At 46.1% G+C, this 14,707-nt stretch overlaps 2 protein-coding genes across 2 annotated transcripts in view; one reads left to right on the forward strand and one right to left on the reverse strand.

Moving 5' to 3' along the window:
• The window catches only part of UTP20 (UTP20 small subunit processome component), a 65,582-nt gene extending 59,027 nt beyond the window's left edge, over positions 1-6,555 (forward strand). Inside the window, 6 exon segments of the mRNA XM_075749673.1 lie at positions 829-1,028; positions 1,968-2,039; positions 2,787-3,059; positions 3,769-3,895; positions 5,739-5,884; positions 6,232-6,555. Coding sequence (XP_075605788.1) covers positions 829-1,028; positions 1,968-2,039; positions 2,787-3,059; positions 3,769-3,895; positions 5,739-5,884; positions 6,232-6,387 — 974 coding nt within the window. The 3' untranslated portion in view covers positions 6,388-6,555.
• A 635-nt stretch (positions 6,556-7,190) lies between these two features.
• Positions 7,191-13,726, reverse strand: ARL1 (ARF like GTPase 1). Its single transcript, XM_075749682.1, has 6 exons — positions 13,386-13,726; positions 11,164-11,301; positions 9,671-9,752; positions 8,578-8,689; positions 7,675-7,853; positions 7,191-7,472 (listed from the first exon to the last, which is right to left on the reverse strand). Exons 1-6 carry the CDS (start codon positions 13,387-13,389, stop codon positions 7,442-7,444), a joined length of 546 nt encoding a protein of 181 aa, XP_075605797.1. The 5' UTR covers positions 13,390-13,726; the 3' UTR covers positions 7,191-7,441.
• Positions 13,727-14,707: the final 981 nt, after the last annotated feature.

The following is a 14,707-nucleotide window of genomic DNA, read 5'->3' on the forward strand; positions in this document are numbered from 1 at the left end:
CCAGCAAGCAATGTCACGTGGTACTAGAGCTGTAAATACTGTGTGTCTGCCAGGATGTTAAGGCCTAGAACTCATTTGATTCAAGCAGTTTTCCTGTGAGTGAGGTTGTACAATGTCAGGCTGGCTTATTGGCATTTTGTTGCCTTGTTTTTAATTGCTTCGTTTGCTGCAGTCAGAAGGCCTGGGTATGGGTGGCTAATGTCTTCAAAGAGTTCAGCCTGCCAAGTGCCTTGAGTGAGATAGGCGATAACCCTTGTAAATCCTGGGTTGCTTGGTGATGTGCAGCTTGGACAGAAGCGAGATAAGAGGGCAGCTCCATCTCTTCTCTGAAGCGTCCTCACCCTCCATCCAGGGGTTCAATCTGACCATCTGCAGCAGGGCCCCCACTCTCACAGCAGCCAGTACCCAGACATCATGGGCAGGTGAGCGGTGGCACTGAGTCCCTGAGGGGACCGTAGTTGCTGCAGAAACATGACTTGTCAGCCAGGATTGGAGCAAGTGTCTTTTTGTGCCATGCCCAGTTTTCCTGCCCAGTTGCCATTGATTTCCAGCAATGGCTCTGTCTTTGGATGTTTGGAGGTGCTGTGGGTGCATTCAAGAATGCCTGGTTACCATGAGGACATTTGGCTACCTGTAGCTTTTTGCCACTCTCTGCTTTCGCTGGATAGAGTTGCTAGGAAATCTTTATTTATGTTCTGAGCAGATGAGCGCAGTTTGTTTCCTTCACCTTTTTACTGTAGCATGTGCTGTGGTAATTCTTGGAGGGACCTGGTTCTTCTTCTCGTGCTGGACCAGCTCCTGTGCTGAAAGAGGTTTTCTTTCTCCCAGGTCATGTCCAGTCTCACCTGTGGTATCCTCACAGCTGGGTTTGGCTGACAGCTACTGAGATCTTTGGCTTGTTGTTTGCATCTAACAAGCCAGAAGATCTTGTCAACGCGTGGAGGGAAAGAAAGGCAGGGAAGAGGAAGAAGACGTCAGTAGAGCTGTCTGCATCCACAGTCTTCTTGACTGCTGAACTGGACAAAAAGGTAATGATAAAATCATAGAATGGTTTGGGTTAGGAGGGACCTTAAAGATCAGCTAGTTCTAACCTCCCTGCCATGGGCAGGGACACCCTCCACTAGACCTGGTTGCCCAAAGCCCCATCCAACCTGGCCTTGAACAGTGCCTCACCACCCTCATAGTGAAGAATTTCTTCATAATATCTAATCTAAATCTATCCTCCTTCAGCTTAAAGCCATTACCCCTTGTCCTGTCACTACATGCCCTTGTAAACAGTCCCTCTCCTTTTTTCTTATAAGCTCCCTTCATATATTGAAAGGCCGCAATAAGGTCTCCCTGGAGCCTTCTCTTCTCCAGGCTGAACAACCCCAACTCTCCAGCCCTCAGATCATCTTTGTGGCCCTCCTCTGGCTCCAACACAGCTCCATGTTCTTCTTGTACTGGGGCCCCCAGAGCTGGATGCAGTACTCCAGGTGGGGTCTCACAAGAGCAGAGTAGAGGGGCAGAATCACCTCCCTCGACCTGCTGGTCGCACTTCTTTTGATGCAGCCCAGGACACGGTTGCCTTTCTGGGCTGCAATTGCACATTGCCGGCTCATGTTGAGCTTTTCATCAATCAAGGACACCCAAGTCATCCTCCTCAGGGCTGCTCTCAATCCATGCATAAAAATAGCATTATAGTTTGGCATGCACATTTCTTTTTTAGTTGTTGATGTGCTGCCTAATCCTGATCGCTTAAAGCATTTGAGGTGTCTCTGCTGCTGGGAGGGAGCTTCTCTGGGGCCTTATTCTCAGCAGCACAAAGGTTCCCCTCTAGGCTGCAAGGTGCAGACAGAAGTTGTGCTGAGCCAGTCCATTGGTGGTCCTGTGGCAACCGCCTTTGGTGACTGCAAAACACTGCTTTGAGTTTCTGCTACTGGGTCCCTTTCATGGCATAATTTCCTTCTCCTTTTTCCTCTCCCCAGATGAAGGAACTTGCGTTTGCATTCTGCCATCAGCTGCAGTCCAAGTTCCTGGACCTGTCTCTGGGAGAGCAGGTAAGAGCGGGAGCAGGTCTGGGGCTGCAGGAGGCCACAGAGCAGGCCCTGGCCCCTGAGGGAGCATTAGATCCCAGTCAGGACAGCAGTGCTGCTGGCTGGTGGTGGCTCGGGGCAAATAGCGCAGGGCCAGCTGCTCTGTGCTGAGGTGCGTGCCTCAGAGGGGCCCAGAAGAGTCCTTGTGGTGTCAGCCTGCTGGAAGGGCCAAGGGCTGGTAGGGACAGAAAGGGGAGGCACCGTGCGGGGTGTCAGAGAGTCTGGCTCTGCAGCCCAGGCTGGAGCAGGTTGGGCAACCACATCCTGGAGTAGGGATCCAGATCTCTGGCGCTGGTTCTCTGCAGCTGCACTGGAGCCCTGGTTGTTTGCTGGTAGCGCTTAGTCCTGCTTGATGCTGTTGCTTGAAGGTCTGACTCCACTCTGGACCTGGTCAGAGATTTCCTTGTGGAGAGCCAGGGGGTGCCAGAGGTGGAGAAGACAAAAGGAGCAGCCCTGCGTCAGGAAGTGCTGGAGCCCAAAAGGCACAGTAACTCATGGGAAAAGACTCTCCCAAACTGCAGGAGGATATTGAGGTGGGCCCTGCTGTTAGGAGCAACGTGCTCTGCACAGGGCTCACAGGCAGTTGGTGAAGCCATTACAGCCTCCTGGGTTGGCAGGTTCCTCTTTCAGATCTAGCCTTGGCTCTTGCATGCCCTGGTCCTGACAGTGAGAGAACCCATAGTCACCGACTACTCTGTTTTCACCCTTCAGGTTATAAAGAATTTGCTTTTTGTGGCCAAAGTTGTTTACTTGCTAGCCCCTGCCTTAGAAGAAGAAAAAGAGGCTGAAGGAGAACTCGTCTGTGAAGTGGAAGAGCAGGAGGCCGAAGGAGATGAGGAAGAGAAAGACATTTCTGCTCAAGGAGAGGGAGAAAGAGAGGACACAGAAGAGAAGGGCCAGCCAGCCACATTGCTGTGGTTAATGAAGAAGCTCTCTCTTATGGCAAAGCGAGAAGCAGCCTATTCCCCTAAGGTCCCTTTAAAGGTAAGAACAGGGTTAAACTAACCGCTTTGGATGCGGTCGGCACTGGCACAGCAGAGCGTTGCTCTGGCTCTTTGCTTCCAGGGGACCAGCCGTGGAGGGTGCAGGGAGCTGGTGCTGCAACGAGGGGTAGTAGGTGCTGAAGAAACAACAAGCATTTCAGTTCAGGGTTCTCAGGAAAGGCTTGTACCAGTCTGCTGCTCCTTGCTGTTGCTTCCAGCCCTCGTGTGGGGTGGTGGAAGGGCGGGAAGGCCAAAGGCACTGAGCTGAAGGGGACAGAGCACTTGAAAGCCCAAGGGTGCTGGGTTTATGCAGACAGGGGAATGGCAGTGTGGAGTTAGTTGCTAGGAGAAGGGGAGGGTGTGGGAGAGCATCAGGAAGAGCACTGTGGTTCCCTGTGGTGTATAGTTACAGAGGCACAGCTTTTGTCTTCAGCTGCTTCAGCACAGGACAGTGAGAACAAGCCTGTTGTTCCAAGTGTTAACGGCTGCCAACCCGGTGAAGTCACAGCTCACACGTTTACAGATCTCTTGGGGTTGTCTCATCTAAAGGCTGTGCTTGGCTGCAGTAAGACAGCAGTGAGTTTCTGACTCAGGTGTCTGAAACAATGCCTTGTACGTTGAACAGTGATACCCAGGCCCTGTTGTAGCAGTTCCATTAGGCAGTTTCCTTCCAACCTTGCTTACTTCATGTCCCACACACTCATTTTCAGAGAAGCTGCGTCTTTAAGTTCCTGGGAGCGATCTCGGTGGATCTGGGGAAAGACAGGATCAAGCCGTACCTTCCCACAATTCTCAGCCCTCTGTACAGGGAGCTGAACAGCACCTATGCAGAGCAAGGTAAGTGATTCCCTCACAAAGACTAGCAAAAGTGTCAGAGCTCTGCCTCGGCACAAACACTGCCTGTCGTTCCTTTTGTCTCTTGAGGCATAGATGCTGTAATCAGGGAATTTCACTTACTTGTGGTCTAACCAGAGTATCAGGAGAGGAGCGTATCACAGTGAAACAAAAATCTACGTGATGTCACAGACTGGAAGAAAGTTGGGCAGGCTTCTGCATGCAAGTGGGTAAAGCTTGAGTGTGTGATGTAATGGAAAAAGTGTAGTACTCAAGGGTGGACTCACAGTGGGAAGAGTCATGGAATCCTTGCTGAGGAGAGGAACAGAGTGTGGGTCTTGAGGAAGCCGGAACAAGACTGTTGCCAAGCGTCGTTATTTTTGAATTGTCACCTTAGATCTGTCATGAGTTGAAAGCATGTTTCAGTTTTAATGTAAACCAGGGTGTGTTTTATGGCAGCTTGTGTTATTGTAGAGCAAGGGACTGTACCGGTCAGAACTGCTGGTGGTGGGTGCTTTATGTTTTCCCCAAGCGCCCTCTTTTGAATAGAGAAGATGACCTTCAGTGTGTGAAGTGTGCACAGTGACTGAAATAAAGTAGCCCTTGCAGGTAGGGGAAGGGAGCTGGGTGCTCCGGGAACGCAGCACTCTGTGTGCGCAGGCACGTGTGCTCCTACTGAACTGTGCACAGAACTTTTCCCTTCCTCCTGAATGAGTCCAGGTCACTCTGTCCTGCCAGACACTACCTGAGCAACAGTGCATGTTTTTCCCTGGAGATCCATGTTTGTTTAAAAGATCTTAAAAGAAGTCATGCCTGGTGGGGGAAGGACAAACCAACTTCCCATTTAGCACGATAGGCTCTTGGTGTAAGAGTAAGACACTGCTGTTCAGAGAGTTCATGAAAATGTGTTAAAAGTCAAGCAAAATCCAGTGTCAGGAAAGGAACAAATCTGTGGTTTGTATATGCCATGAAAATTCAGTGTGCAGCACTGGGTCCCCCACATCTCAGAAAGGATACAGAAGAACTGAAAAAAACTTGGGAGGAGGGCAGGAACAGTGTTCTCGGTAAGGAATAGCTGCCTTGGCTATGTTTTGTTTTGGTTTTTTTTTTTTAGCTAAGCAACAGAGAGACTTGGCAAAGATATGGTAGAGATTGATGGTATCATGACTGCTTTCTCTGCCAGCACAAGAACCAAGGGCCTTCAAATGATTTTTCAGAATAACTGCAGAGAGGGTTTTTTTCATGTGAGAAGGGGTGTCGCTGAAGAGTGTTGTGGAGGCAAGCAGCTTAGGTGAGCTTCTCTGGAGGCTGAACAAGCACTTGAAGAGGCATCTGTGGAAGAGTGAGGGGAATATGTGCCCTGCTCTGCCTCCCCTCAGCATCTCTTTGGAGCCTCCCCCCCACTCCAATATTTTTTTTATTTTCCTCAGTGATTGTAGTTAATATATTGTAACTAACTGGTGATCCTAACCGTTAAGCCAGCCCTTATGGTGTCTTCTGGACAGAGATGCTGATTGACGAGGATGGAATCATCTCTATTTCCAACAAAGCCTCTTCCAAAGGAGCCCTGGTGGCTTTATGCAGCAAGCCACTTTTAATAACCTGTGGGTGCCATTATCCTTCTGGAAAAAACTTTTTGCTTCTCACAAATATTAATTTTTGTTTGCCTGAGTGAAGCACCACTCATGGTCCTCTAGGAAAGCTGGTGAAGAATTAGATTTCACAAGCACCTTTGCTTTGGTCTCTACTGTTTATTAGGCAGGATGAATCAGTAAAGAAAGAGGAATCCTTACTGGGCTCTTGGCTTTCATTCCATGTGCTGAAAAGATTAATTTTGTTTTACTAGATCCAACACTGAAGAACCTTTCCCAAGAAATCATAGAACTGCTCAAGAAGTTGGTTGGACTGGAGGCTTTTTCACTTGCCTTTTCTTCTGTGCAGAAACAGGCCAACCAGAAAAGAGTGATGAGGAAAAAGCAGAGGGCTTTGCAGGTAAGATTCTGCTTTCTTTTATGGAAAAGAGAAGGAGGGCTTCTTGAAAGGCTTGAGAGCTGGCTGGGAAGGTGAGTTCAGGACTGTTCCACCTCTGAACCTTCAGAAGCAACTGATTAAGATGATGCTCTAGGGCAGGTTCTGGCTGGGAGCCGTGCTGTGCTTTCCCACATACTGAAGAGCAGCAGTTAAACCTGGGCAGAGCAGCCAGCGTACCCTCACTTTCGAGGAGCCTAAGAAAACCCCCGTGGCATCCTATCAGTCACCAGGTTCTTAGGAAGTACCTGATGCTTACAGGGACAGCCCTTACTTGTAACTAAACACACAAACGTATTGTTTTTCACTAGACTGTAGCAAACCCTGACATTGCTGCGAGGAGAAAGCTGAAGAGACACAAGAATAAAGCGGAAACCAGGAAGAGAAAAATAGAATTCCTGCGCCCTGCCTACAAGGCCAAGAGACCTCGAAGTCATGCACTGAAAGATTTAGCAGTGGTGGAATGAAAAGGCTTTTCCTTCCCCGAGGATTAATTTATAAAATGTAACTTCAAGCTAAAGAACTAATTAGTGTTTAAAAAAAAGTATTTACATATTTTAATTGTATTTATTAGTATTTTTTCATGTCCTCTTTTTCATCTAGGATCTTAAATAAAAGCTCTTCAATTTTTTCCAGACCTGGCTATTTACCAGAGCATGTACAGTTGAATGGACAACCACCATGATCTTTTATATTAAATTTTACTTTGTTTTTACAAGATGGGTTATGTGATGACTGCGTTCATGCCTGTGAACATCTTAGCTGCCAGGGAGAAAACAATATCTGCCCTACGACTTTGATTTGTCTTTTAGTTTCTGCAGCTATACAGAGCAACTTAACTGTCATTTCTGGCTATGCCAAGAGTACAGGAGTAACAGCTCATGAAGGTGGAAGTTAAATTCAAATTACAGCCCTGGCCCAGCAGGTTATTTTTCTTTCAGAAAACCAACACTACAGTAACAGCTAGGTAGCTATTGCTCTGTGCTGTATGTCATTGTAGCAGCATATCAACACAGAAGGATGCTGAGGTGTAACAACATCAGCTTAAGGAACTCACTCTCTTCAAACGTTCAGCCAGGTGGCTGTTAGGACTGGCAGCGTTGGACTTTGGTCTGTAAGCCAGCAGCCTCTAGCAAGCAACACACCTACAAGAACAGCTGACAGTTCCAGATTTTATTAGTGTTTTAATTACACAAATATAATAGCCACTCAAAACCACCAAAAGGCGGGGGGGGGGAAATGACACAAAAAAAAAAACCAACCCACCACCTTTCCCAGCCTGTAAGACTTTCATACAAATGAACATAAGTACATCCTTTAAACAGAAAGAAAGAAATGGAATATCATAATGGTTACAGACATTCACTTGGTTCAGTTTTACAATTCAAGAGAGGCATCCACGTTACAGGAGTCAAATGCAAATCTGTCCTATTTACAAGTATTTGTGGCCTGGAAATACTTGACTGCAGAAAGAGGGATGCTGGGTAGAGCTGAAACTTCTTTGCGATGCTCAGCTTTGTATCACTGCCTGCTCTTCAAGGCCTCCACCAACCTAGGAAAAAGGTTAAGTAGGTTCACTGAAAAGTCATTTGTATTCTGGTGGGACACTTTAGAAGAAAGTAGCTTTCTCCTCAACATGGACCTTTGTCTTTTGTGGCAGACAGACTTTCTGCAGATCCAGTCTTTAAAAAAAAAAAAAAAAAGGGTAAAAGATACTTTTCTAATGAAGCTAGTATACTTAGACTGTTACTCACCACTCCATTGCTTCATCAAGCCCAGTGCCTTTGGTTGCAGAGGTTTTGAATATCTGCCACTTTCGGTCCTTCAAAGCTGGTAAGCCAAGTGCGTTTGCCATTTCTGTGGGTGTCATGGCCTGCTCCATATCCTGCTTATTTGCAAATACCACCAAAATGGCTTTCTTCAACTCTTCTTCCTTAAAAAAAAGGAGAATCATGCAAGTTGTTGCAGAGACTTTTACCAAATGTATTTAAACAGAGAAAACCCACAGAATGTAAAGAAACTTCAGCAGCTCTCATAATGATTTTTCACTTCGCTGATTTTTGGGGTTTTTTTTTTTTTAGAAAATTCTTCAGTGAAAGAATGGCATTTCTTTTCAATTCCAGTGTGATACCACATAGGATCACTTTCAAAACATGGCTGGTTATGCCCGTTACATTAGGTGGTCAGATTTAACAAGGCATATCAAAGAGCCTGCAGGAATTTGGGGGGAAAGAAAACAAGTTTTGCTCAACTCATCTTCTTCCTCATATTACCCTGTTCTACACACACTTTTCAGCTTCAAAACAAAGTGGGATACTAATTACCGTTAATCCTTCAGGGCCTGATTTTGCCACTACTGAAGCACTGAGCAGCTGTCCTTGCAGACAGATAAATTTTCCTATGACCAGAAGGCTGCACATAACTTCCCTTCTTGCCCAGACAATGCTGCACAAAACTCTGAAATATCTGCAGTACACTTAGTGCTTATCACATAAGTGTTGCACGGGCCTATTCTGAGGGCTGAGGTTTCACAAGTGAAGCTGAGTTTCACTTGATTCACTGAATCAAATTTCACAGTCACTCCGGGGGAAAAAAAAAAAAGTTTTAATTTCTCAATTTCTGTTCTACTGACAGGATTGTCATCCTTGTTTTCTTACCTCTAACATAGCAACAAGCTCTGATTTTGAAGTGCCAATTCTGTCTCGATCACAGCTGTCCACTACATAAATAACTGCATCTGTATTTGAATAGTAACACCGCCAATATGGCCTGCAGAAGAAAGAGAAGTTCCAGTCATATAATTTGCACTTTTAATGGTGCTTTTCAGCCAGATAATGAAAACCAGATTACCCAGAGGAGGTATAAACTGGGGTGAAAGCCCCCAGGAAGCAAGCAGGAAGATATCTTCAAGAGGCTACAAAAAGGAACAGACAGTACAAATACTCTCAATAGCAGGGGGGAAAAAAAAAAATTAAAAAAGCAGCTTGAAAACAGGGAAAGGACAGAAATGCTAGGAACAGATTTATTTGGGAATCTGCCTGCAGGACATCAGGTCCATAACCAAGGGACAGAGAAGCAAGGAAAGTTTAAATAATCATTATGGTGACCAAAGAAGGATAAACAGAGAAATCTTAAATGACTAATTCATACAGGCAAGTAATTAACATGGATCAAAACAAACCACCTTTTTCAGGACTATCTTACTGAAAAGGAAAGGAACCTACACCCTACTAACTGCACCTTTCTTATTAACTAACTTAGCTGCACCTTACTTAGTGTTCAAAAAGGAATCATGAAAAGATCATACAGGATACTGAAGAGATCACTACAATTATGTTTGTAATGACTCATTACAAAATTTGTAAAGCTTGCTAAAAAAATTATCTTCTATATCTAAAATCAACTTCCTAGCTTTGCATTCTTGAGAATATTTAAATATCTTTTTGGGTTTACATCATTCACTTCCCTCTTTCTCAGAATGCTACACAATTGTCTACTACACAAGTAAACTCTCTTTTTCAAAGCAAAACTGTTTACAAGTGAAAACATTCACTTGTTTCTTTCCAAACTGTAGTCCAAAACAGGTTTTACTAACTGAATTCTGTCAGATGAAAGTGCTGTCCTGACGATGGGCTGGTTTTAAGACTGAAAAGAACCAATTTTCAGAAGTGCCAGCTATGAGAATTCTAAGAACTTAGCATTTTTCTAGAGAAATCTAATTATATCTTTTGATTTTAAGAGATCTATTACCTTATGCTTGTCTGTCCTCCCAAGTCCCAAACTTGAAATTTGAGATTCTTGTATGTCACAGTCTCAACATTGAAACCAATGGCTGAAACAAAGTTAAACAAGTTCACCGTTAGTCATTTTTCTTTATTTTTCTGAAGAACATGACAGCACTTAGTTTAAAATTTTCAGGCCTAAAAATTCTGAGTAGCTACATAACGAAGTTCACGCCCTTTGCGAAGTTACCCCAACAAACATTTATTGCTCAAAATAATGTGGTAGTTTTTTTCTTTGAACAATAAAAACACATTGTAAACATATTGTAGAGATTTGTAACAATTGCTAAGGTTGTTAAAAATGAACAGAAGTATGCCTGAAATCACCAAAAGAAACAGAGCAAGAGTTAAAGAAACAGCCAGTTTTAATAACCAAATATGCAACCGACACCAATAAAACACTAAGGAACATGTCCTCCGTGTCCACACCAGATCTGTGCTCTCATAGGACCACGGCACAGCCAACTTCTCAGCAGAAGACGTGACATTCTGGTATGTGGAAGATGGACATAAGGTTACAGCGTATCACCTATGTCATTCCTTTTCCTGCCAGCCCAGAGAAACACAACATAGGGAAGTGAATCATAGATGCAGACTGCCTAAAATTTATAGAGGCTGAAATAAGCAAAACCCTTGGGCAAAAGAATTATGACATAGTAAGCTGCTGGCTTCTGAAAGGTAAAAAAGACCTGACCAAAGTCAGTTTATCGTGCCTATTCAGGTGGAACCCAAGAAGACATGACAGAGACTCAAAAGCCAAGTGTCACTTGTCCCTCATGTTACAGAGAGCGATCCTAGCCAGACCACTTCGGCACACTCATCTGGGTTTGTAATAGGTGGGTGTGGCTGCATGAATGCTAAGACAATTGGTGAAATCAGTTATATTTTTTTTAAATAAGCATCATCTCCTTCCATGAGATCTCATGTTGAGTTTTGTTTGTTACACCTTCTACATAGTGTAAAGTTAAACCATGTGATTTCTTCTTCTGTGTTAAATAGAAGTGTTTATATAACAAACTGAAGACCGTTGTCAAAAGAAAGAAATTAAATAGGTAAAATTCATGACACCATCCTATGTAAAAAAAATCTTTTATACAATAATAATGATATCTAGATTCTTGTTACAGCTATACTAGGAGACAAAAGACTTAGGTAGTCAACAGCTACCATTTACTGAACATTTATCTATCAAGAAGAGCCTGCCAAATCTTGGTAACAATCTTAAGGATCAAATACTTTTTACGTTCAGCTGGGCAGCTTAAAATATTCCTTTATGTAGTATTTCTATAGCACACTGTAATACTGTTATGCAAAAACATTTTCAAATACAACAGTGCAAGGCTCCCGCAATGTAAGGTCCTTTTGTTTATGAAGGAAGCATGTAGCAAGTTCAGCTGACAAAGCTTACGTGTTAGAGCTACAGGCAAATCAGCTATTTTCACTAAGGGACTAATCACTTACTCGGAATGGTGGTAACAACTTCTCCAACTTGTAACCTGTAGAGAATAGTTGTTTTTCCTGCTCCGTCCAGTCCCAGGATCAGAATCCTCCTCTCTCGAGTTCCAAACAAACTGGAAAAGATGGTGGAGAAAAAGCCCCCTACGAAGAAGAGAAAGCTGTTTGAATGCCAGCTAGCAATATCGAGGATATGGAAAGACAGACAGACTGACCTCATTTCTTACTGAGCAACAATATGTGTCTTTTCTCCAGAGAAAACAGACAAAGTTCAGGTTGTCACCCAGATACCTGTGTGCTGAACCACATTGTATTTTCCTGGTTTTATGCTGCTATTTTATGGTAGCTCAATCCAGCAAAATCACGTTGCAGCAGCAGCAGCAAGCTTCCTCATTGTGGTTAGGATTATTTTTTTTCCTTTTCTCCCATTTGCCAAAATCTGAGCCAACTTCTTTCTTGTTTGTATCAAACTATCTTTTCAATTCCACAGACTATGCAAGGACATGCTGAAGCCTAAAAGAATTCTTTCTGATGTTTACGGTCTCCCACAGGACCATCCACTTCTTTCTTAAAATTAAGTATAAATCAGTAGGTACGTGTTAAATCACACTCCGTTACAAATCATGAAGCTGCAATAAATTAAGTACGTTAATGCTACAGAGAAGTCTGGGAGCTGATTTTAAATTACCTACCCTTTTTTTATCTTTTTTCCAAAACTGGCTTGCCCCAACATCTCATTTATTCTTTGAATGCACATAAGAGTACTTGTGGCCAGGCTAATATCCGATTTGTGCCTATTAGATGTTTAAATGTAGAAAGAATGTTCTAAGCCAGCAATAATGCCTTTTTTTTTCCCAATGATTTTTATAACAAATATATCTAATGCTAAATAATAATTTTGTAAATCCACCTAAACCCTGTAAAAGCTAGTGAAACACCATACAAGCTAGAATCACATATTTATTAAATGTGAGAGAAGAGACAAATCAGAGATTTGCAACCAAAACCTTACTGAAAGAGGATTTTATTAAAAAATTATTCCCTGTGTTTGCCTTTCTAAGCAATGCTTTTCCAGGGAAAGGAGGGAGCAATGAGCTGCGTGCTTATGCGTAAGAAGGAATTCAAACTGACAACAGGGTGCTTTACTTTTTCTAACCCCATCCCATCACAGCAGCCATGCAAACCACAGACCTGAAAAACAAGGCGACAGTGTAAGGGACCATCTGTTGCCAGTTTGCACAGCACTGCTCAAGGCACCGTTTACTGTGAGATAGGCAAATAACCTTAACACAAATGAGCTGCAAAAGGTATTTCAATAGAAACATTTCAAGTAGAAGGCTGCTACGTGATCCGTGGAGGCCTAAGAGATGATATCTCTTTTGTCTCAGTCAGTAACTTTGCTTACTGCCAGACACCTCTCATTCCCGCTTTTTATATTCTAACAGGCTTCTCCCACACTAAAACACTGCTCAATACCATCTGTAATAGGACAGATTTACGTTAATCCCTTAACCCCTAGATTCAGGGCCTCTTACTATTCCTTCTACTTTATTTACTATTCTATAAAACCTCTTTTTATAATTAATTCCTTATTAGCAACCACTGCGTACCTGAACCAGAGTTTAATTTAGACAAGGCTCAGGAGTACAAAAGCATCACAGGCTTTGACCGACCGCATACTCCCGCTACGCTGCTCATACGATTCGCCATCGCGCAGGAGTAAGAAGCCACTGAAAACGCTGCCGTGAAGCGCTGCAGCAGCAGCAGCAGCGGCTCCCCCGGAGGGCCACACCAGCGCTAGGAAGCCGATCGCCGATAGGGCCCGGTCCGGCCGGGCCCGGCCCGTGTTACGAGCTCAGCCTGAAGGCAGGTGGGCAGCAACCGCTCCCGCCGCCGCCGGGCGGAGCTGGCAGTCGGGAGGCGATCCCCTCCCCTCCCCTCCCCTCGTCCTTCCTCGTTCAACACCGATCCGGTCGGCTGCCCCGGCGGCGCCGCTGCCGCCCGCCCCGCGGGCCCCCTCTCAGCCCGCAGCCCCCCTCCCCCCACGTCTCCACAGGCCGCCGGGGACGACGACGATGGCCGGGACGGGACCCCTCGTGCCGCCGCCCCCGCGCGCCGAGGCCCACCGCCTCGCGCCAGCCCCGGCCGCCTCCCCTCTCCCCCCCCGGCCCCGTGGCGGGGGCCGGCGCCAGGCACTGAGGCCGCCGGGACCGGCGCCCGCTCCTCACCCATGTCGAGCCGGTACGCCGCGCCGCGGCTACCCCGCTCCGCTCCGCTGGCCCTGCCGCCGCCGAGACGCCGCCGTTCACGGGCTCCACGTCGAACGCCGCGGCGAGTAAACGAGGCGCTCCCTCCCCGGCCTCGCCGTTTCGACACGGAGCCGGGACGGCGCCCGCCCGACCTCGGCGAGGAAGGGAAGGGCTGAGCGCGGGGCTTCCCTTGCCCTGTCTGTGCGGGTACACCTGGACAGGAAGGAAAAAGGGAAGAATGAGTTAAAAAATAACAAAGCGAGCTGGAGCGCAACCGTGACGAATCTGCGGCGGCGGACTCGCGGGGCTTCCGGGAGGGGCGGGGCTCGGCTCTGCGCGTGCCTCGGGCGGGGGCGGGGCTTCCTGCCTCCCGCCGAGCGTCGCGCTCCACGCGACGCCCGACAGCAGCGCGCGCCGGCGCGGGCCTGGGAGGCTCGGCGCCAGCGCCACGCGCCGCTTCCGTCCCGTCACACCGCTACACACACGCAAACAACCCCACCCCCGTCACGCGCCTGCAGGTCCCAGAGCGGCTCGGTGCAGACCCGCCGCCGGTAGCCCGGTTATGCCGGGACCGGCCACCGGGGCGGAAGCAGCTGGCGCGCGGCCAAAGCGGCGCCTGCACTGCTCTTCCGGCTGAGAGAACAACATCACGGGATGAAGTCATGGTAAAAACGTTACCGAAATTCCACGCAACAAGCAGCTGGTTACCGTTAATGATATTTTCTAAAACGTAGTGAATTTCCCAGAGCCAGCAGAATTCCAAAGTTACATTCTTGTAAACGGCAATATTTTTCCACTGAGAGGGTGGAGAAACAAGAAAAACCCTTTTGAGTGTCACCAAAGTCCAACTACATAAACCAGTAACAGCTAGCTGTTCCTATGGAATAGCTAATAACCATCACCTGACAGCAAGGCTAGCACATTCCTGCATAAAAGATGATGTAATTCATGTCATTAGTTTGTGCAGATGAATTACAGAACAGTTCCAGTGCTCTGTCACCCTCAGAGTAAGGAAGTTTTCCTCATGTTCAGATGGAACTTCCTGTGTTCCAGTTTGTGGCTGTTGCCCCTTGTCCTGTCACTGGGCACCACTGAGAAGAGTTTGGCCCCAAATATGTATAAAATCATAAAAATTTTGAAATATTAAGTAATGAAAACTCAGGGGAGACAATTTACAAGGCACACATGGAAACTCGGGCTTTAAGATCAGACGGTGTAATAAGAGAGAAATGCAACAGATCTCACGTCAATAATCAATGGTTACGCTAGTCTGTGTTTTGGGTTTTTGAGACAAGGAGATA

The sequence above is a fragment of the Balearica regulorum genome, chromosome 1, assembly GCF_011004875.1.
Source record: "Balearica regulorum gibbericeps isolate bBalReg1 chromosome 1, bBalReg1.pri, whole genome shotgun sequence".
Lineage (NCBI taxonomy): Eukaryota > Metazoa > Chordata > Aves > Gruiformes > Gruidae > Balearica > Balearica regulorum.